Here is a 5600-nt window from a genome sequence, read left to right as displayed (position 1 = left end):
CTGCCCTAGAGACTGGTGAATTATTTTCTTCTATTAATCAACAGACATTAAAGTCACATGATATTTTGGATTCCAAAGGCAAGAACAGGTAATAACCAAAGTAAAATGGAACATTTATTTTCCTAGTATAAACTTCCACACCAGTTCTCAACAGAAAACCAGGGAAGGCTCTTCCTATAAATGAGGCAAATGGGCCAATTTCTCCTAGTTCCTATGAACTTTGTAAAAATCATACATTAAGATTCTCACCACTGAGGTCCCAGAGTCTTTACAGAGATTGTTTTTCAACACATAAATAAACATCGCCTCAAACCAAGTCAAGTAGCATTAGTCCTTAAGGAAAGTTAGGGAAGGAAATCATCCTACCTTCACAGGCAGAACTTCCACAGTTGTATTCAGCAGAATGTCCCCTGGGTGTTCTTGGTTACCACTATGGAACAAGTAACTGAAAATACAAACCAAATACGTGAGTCAGACAGTGCCTGACCTCAGAGTAAGCGCTTCTAAGCAAGAGTAGCTAGATGAAACTGACAACACTAGAATGCTACGGACCTGTGCATTGTGTAAAACAAACACACAAACAGCCATCAAGTGAATTCTGAATCGTAGCACCCCTACAGGGTAACTTTTGGGTTTGTGAGGCTGCAAAGCTTTTCAGGAGCAGAAAGCTGCTCTCCCTCAGGGCAGCTGGGGGCTTGGCCCGCTCACCGTACTGTTAGCAGCCCAGCTTGTAATCCATTATGTCACCAGAGCTCCGTGTTTGTTATTCTGATAGTTGTTTGGTACAATCAAGTTGGCTCTGACCCACAATGACCCTATGCACAGCAGAATGAAGCACGACACGGCCCGGTATCATTCTCACCGTTGTTCCGATGCTTGGGCCCATTGAAACAGTCACTATGTTGGCCTGACCCATGGGGGCATTCTTCTTTTCCGCTGCCCCTCCACTTTACTAAGCACGATGTCCTCCTCCAAGGACTAGTCTCTCCTGACGATACATCCAAATCAACTAGCTCAGTATGCAACACAGTCTTGCCATCCGTGCCTCTAAGGGGCACTCTGACCTTACTTCTTCCAATACTGATGTTTGTCCTTTTAGCAGTTCATGATACTTCAATACTGTTCTCCAGCACCACAAGCCAAATGCATTGATTCTTCTACTGTCGTCCTTATTCAATGTCCAATTTAAAGAAATGTAAAACCATAAGGTTACAGCCCCTAGGTGAAGTGTTAATTCCTCTGTCAGAAAAGGGCTCATTTGCAGTACCTAATATAGTATTATACAGGCAGGAAAATGATGACAGTGTCATGCCATTCTCTGTATTTTTAAGTATATAAACTTTTTGCCAGGAGAAAATCATAGGGATCAACAGCTTGGCAAAAATTTTTTTTTAGATTGACATCAGAAGCATGGCCATAAAAAGAAGAAACTGATCTATCAGACATCATCAACACCGAACCCCTCTGTTCTGCAGAGGCCCTGTGAGAAGCTGAGAAGCTAAGCTACAGTCTGGGGGGAAAGTCCTGCAACCACAAACTGGACAAAGGACTAGCATCCAAAATATATAAAGAATTCTTAAAACACAGGCAGTTAGAAATTAGGCAGACATCTGAACAGATCGCCTTTTTTAAAATGATGTAAGTACATGAAAGAAAATAAGCTCAATATCATTAGCCATTAGGAAAGGATAAATTAAAGTCATAATGGGTTATTAATACTCCCCATCAGAAAAGTGAAAATAAAAATAGCAGCAGCTTCAAATGTAGGCTATAATGTAGAGGCACTGATCACTCATATACTGTCGTTAGAACCAGAAAATGGTATGGCCACTCTGGAAAAGTCTGGCAGTTTCTTTGATTACATAAAAGAAGAAAGAAATGAAAACCTACACATCACTGCTCATCCAGCTGTACTTACGACAGGCCCCAAATGAAGTACCCTAGATTCCTTCGGGGGACCTGGGTAACAAACAAACCGTGCCACACCCACCCATGCCACGAACAGTGGAGGAATGTCCCGAGGCTGGTGCGAGTGAAAAATGCCAAACCTAACATCTACAGACTGTAGGACTGGATGTATTTTAGAAATGAAACAATTCATGGACATGGAGAAACAGAAGTAGTTCCCAGGGCTGGATTAAGGCACAAGGACTGGCAGGAGGCATAGGCATGGCTATCAGGGGAGCATGAAGGATTCTTGGGAGGATAGACGTGCCCTTCATGTCTTGACAGTCACCTTCCAATCCTGGTTGTGATATTTTACAGGAGTTTGCAAGCTGCTACTATTGGAAGGGACTGGGTAAGGTGCACACAGGATGTCTCAGTATCATTTCTTACAATAGCATGCCAATGTACAACTTCTCAAAATCAAAGCTACATTTTTTCCTAACAGTAAATTACTTCTTTGGGATGGGGGTGCATGTAAAATAAATGTAGCAAGTCCACATGAAATACTCCTATTCCACCACTATGAACTGTTTGATGCACGTATTTCTTCCAGCTTTATTCTATGTAACATGTGAATAATAATAATAGTTCTATTATTTCAACGAAAGCAGACTCGTGCTAGTAAGTTACATACTTTGTTTCCTTGATGTTTCTTCACATCAGTACATAGGGATCTATGACATGCTTTCAACAACTGCTCGTAGCACTCCATTGCATGGAGATGCATCATTTACTTTGCCATCTATGTTATTTCTACTTGTATGATGTCCCTGTAAGTGTGATAAACAATACTTCAAAGTGAACAGTACTACTGTATGGTATGAAAGGTGAACATTAGGTAATAACTAGCAGATACTACATATTCATCCATGTGCACAAGCATTTTATTATGTTTCACCAGTGATATTCCAATTGCTTACAACAATTTCACTATTTAAATTCCTCTTTGGAATCCATTTAGAGCAACAAAAGAAAATTAGTGACATTCCGTTAAAGTTAAGTTTTGTTTCTTACCACATTAAGTGGAATTATTCCAAAATATTTTGGAAGATTTAAAATATCCAATTGGTCCTCACATGAGGACACATAAAATAATATTCTGCAGGTCTTCTATTCTGGGGATTACATTTAGTGTGCTTCAGAAAGACCATGGAACACACCCAGGGACTGAGGAACAAATGGAAGGAATCAAGACTGCTTGAATAAAAAAACAGGAGCAATGCCTATGTTTGAAAACTGAGAATCTATGCTGATGACGATTCCAGGGTTTAAAAATCATCTGCATTTGCAAAACAGCTGACTTGAGGAGTTGTCAAACGGTCATTCCAACCAAACTTCTGGGCTAGTCAACTAGATCTTAGTCAAAACGTAAAGGATGTCCTAGAATAAGCCCATGAAAACTAATTTAAGATTCTGAGGAAATGTGCTAAGTAAACATTTTAGAAACCATACTGAATATCAGGGAGCCCCAGTGGCAATGAGGCTTAGGCACTGCCCTGCTAAATCCCAAGGCTGCCTGTTCGAAACCAGGAGAAAGCTGGGCTATCTGCTCCCCCAGTCAGTTACAGCTCTGGAAACCCTAAACAGGGTCTCTCTGCGCTAGAGTTGACTCAGTGGTAGTGAGTTTGGTTTGGGTAGATTAAGCATCAGTTCAGAACTACCAGTAACATCTCTCAAACACGGTAAATAATGCTGATATCACATCTGAGAACAATTCACCCATTCTATCATCAAGTTATTCTCAATGTAACTCATAACAACATTTTGGGATCCACTGCCACCTTACATCTGTTATACCCCAAAAGTTGCATCATCTTCAAGCCTATAGAACCCCAGATTCTATATCCTTTGATAGCCGGACACCATCAGCTTTCTTCAATTTGCTTAGGTGCCCGCTTTGTCTTCAGCGATCCTGTCGGGATAGGCTGGTGTGCGTCTTCTATGTGAGCTTTGTTGTTTCTCAGCTAGTTGGCCACCTGTTTATCTTCAAACCTTTAAGACCCCAGATGCTATATCTTTTGATAGTCAGGCACCATCAGCTTCTTCATCGCATTTGCTTATGCACCAGCTTTGCTTTCAGCGATTGTGTCGGGACAGGCTGGTGTGCTTCCTCCATGTGGGTTTTGCTGTTTCTCAGCTAGATGGCCGCTTGTTTACCTTCAGGCCTTTAAGACCCCAGATGCTAAATATTTTGATAGCTGGGCACCATCAGCTTTCTTCACCACATTTGCTTGTGCACCCATTGTCTTCATGCCAGAAAGGTGAGCAATTGTGCCAGAAAGGTGAGCATCTCAGACTGCCGAATCGTTAGAACAAACTGTTAGAACAAAGTATTCCTGTGTTGAGGGAGTACTGAGAAACAACAAAGCCCACATGGAAGAAGCACACCAGCCTGTGAGATCACGAGGTGTCAAAGGGATCAGGTATCAGGCACCAAAGAACAAAAAAATCATAGCATTGTGAACGAGGGGGAATGCAGAGTGGGGACTCAGGGCCCTTCTGTGGGAAATTGGACATCCCCTTGCAGAAGGGTCACAGGGAGGAGTCAGTCAGGGTGCAGTGTAGCAATGATGAAACATACAATTTTCCTCTAATTCTTGAATGTTTCCTCCCCCCCACAATCACGATCCTAATTCTACCTTACAAATCTGGCTGGACTGGAGGATATACACTGGTACAGATAGGAACTGGAAACACAGAGAATCCAGGACAGATGAACCCCACAGGACCAGTGGTAAGAGTGGCAATACCAGGAGGGTGGAGGGAAGGTGAGGGAGAAAGGGGGAACAGATTATAAGGATCTACATATAACCTCCTCCCTGGGGGATGAACAAAAGAAAAGTGGGTGAGAGGAGACTTTGGATAGTGTAAGATATGACAAAATAATAATTTATAAATTATCAAGGGTTCATGAGGGAGGGGGAACCTAGGAGGGAGGGGGAAAAATGAGGAGCTGATGCCAAGGGCTTAAGTGGAGAGCAAATGTTTTGAGAATGATTAGGCAATGATTGTACAAATGTGCTTTACAAAACTGATGCGTGTTGGGATTGTGATAAGAGTTGTATGAGCCCCCAATAAAATGATTAAAAATAAACAATGGATGTAGGTATGGATTGTGATAAAGAGTTATATAAGCCCCAATAAAACGATTTAATTATTTAACAAAGTTGCATCATAAATCATTGTGAACAAGAAGTTTGAAATTACACAACAAATATAATTTCAAAATCACCCACCTTTCAACATTGACTGGCTTATCAAATTTAAACAAGATGTAGTCTCCTGCTACCGGAGTGATAGCCCAAAAGAATGCCTCTCCCATGTATGTTTTCTCCAGTGTATGTCCTTGGTAGATCTTCATGGACGTAGAGACTTCTGCAGGTGGGTTCACATGCATTTTAAGAAGTAATGGTTTCATGTAATCTTTATCCTGGGAGAAAAGACATGCCTGGTGTTAACTACCCTACGCAGCTTACGTACATTTAAGAGAAAACTCAATACTTACACGGGGGTGGGAGGGAGATTTTAAAAGTTTGTGGGAGAAATTCTACTATCTTTTAAATTCACTTTTCCACAAACTTTTTCAAGCTCCCCTTAGACACTAAATTAACAAAATGTATTATCCATGAGGAAAACAAACTTAAATCACTCAC

The 5600-nt window shown here is 41.3% G+C and overlaps 1 protein-coding gene across 1 annotated transcript in view; it reads right to left on the bottom strand.

Annotated features, from left to right (window-relative positions):
• Positions 1-5600, bottom strand: part of MGAT4A (alpha-1,3-mannosyl-glycoprotein 4-beta-N-acetylglucosaminyltransferase A) — a 107754-nt gene that overhangs the window by 13409 nt on the left and 88745 nt on the right. Inside the window, exons 9-10 of the mRNA XM_045283829.1 lie at positions 5184-5377; positions 367-445 (exon numbers count right to left, since the gene is read on the bottom strand). Coding sequence (XP_045139764.1) covers positions 367-445; positions 5184-5377 — 273 coding nt within the window. The remainder of the gene's footprint in view (positions 1-366; positions 446-5183; positions 5378-5600) is intronic.

This window comes from Echinops telfairi, unplaced genomic scaffold (genome assembly GCF_000313985.2).
Source record: "Echinops telfairi isolate 266 unplaced genomic scaffold, ASM31398v2 ScPeMD7_7467;HRSCAF=8505_1, whole genome shotgun sequence".
Lineage (NCBI taxonomy): Eukaryota > Metazoa > Chordata > Mammalia > Afrosoricida > Tenrecidae > Echinops > Echinops telfairi.
The sequence above is the reverse complement of the archived record's forward strand: the minus strand, read 5'-3'. Positions and strand labels throughout refer to the sequence as shown.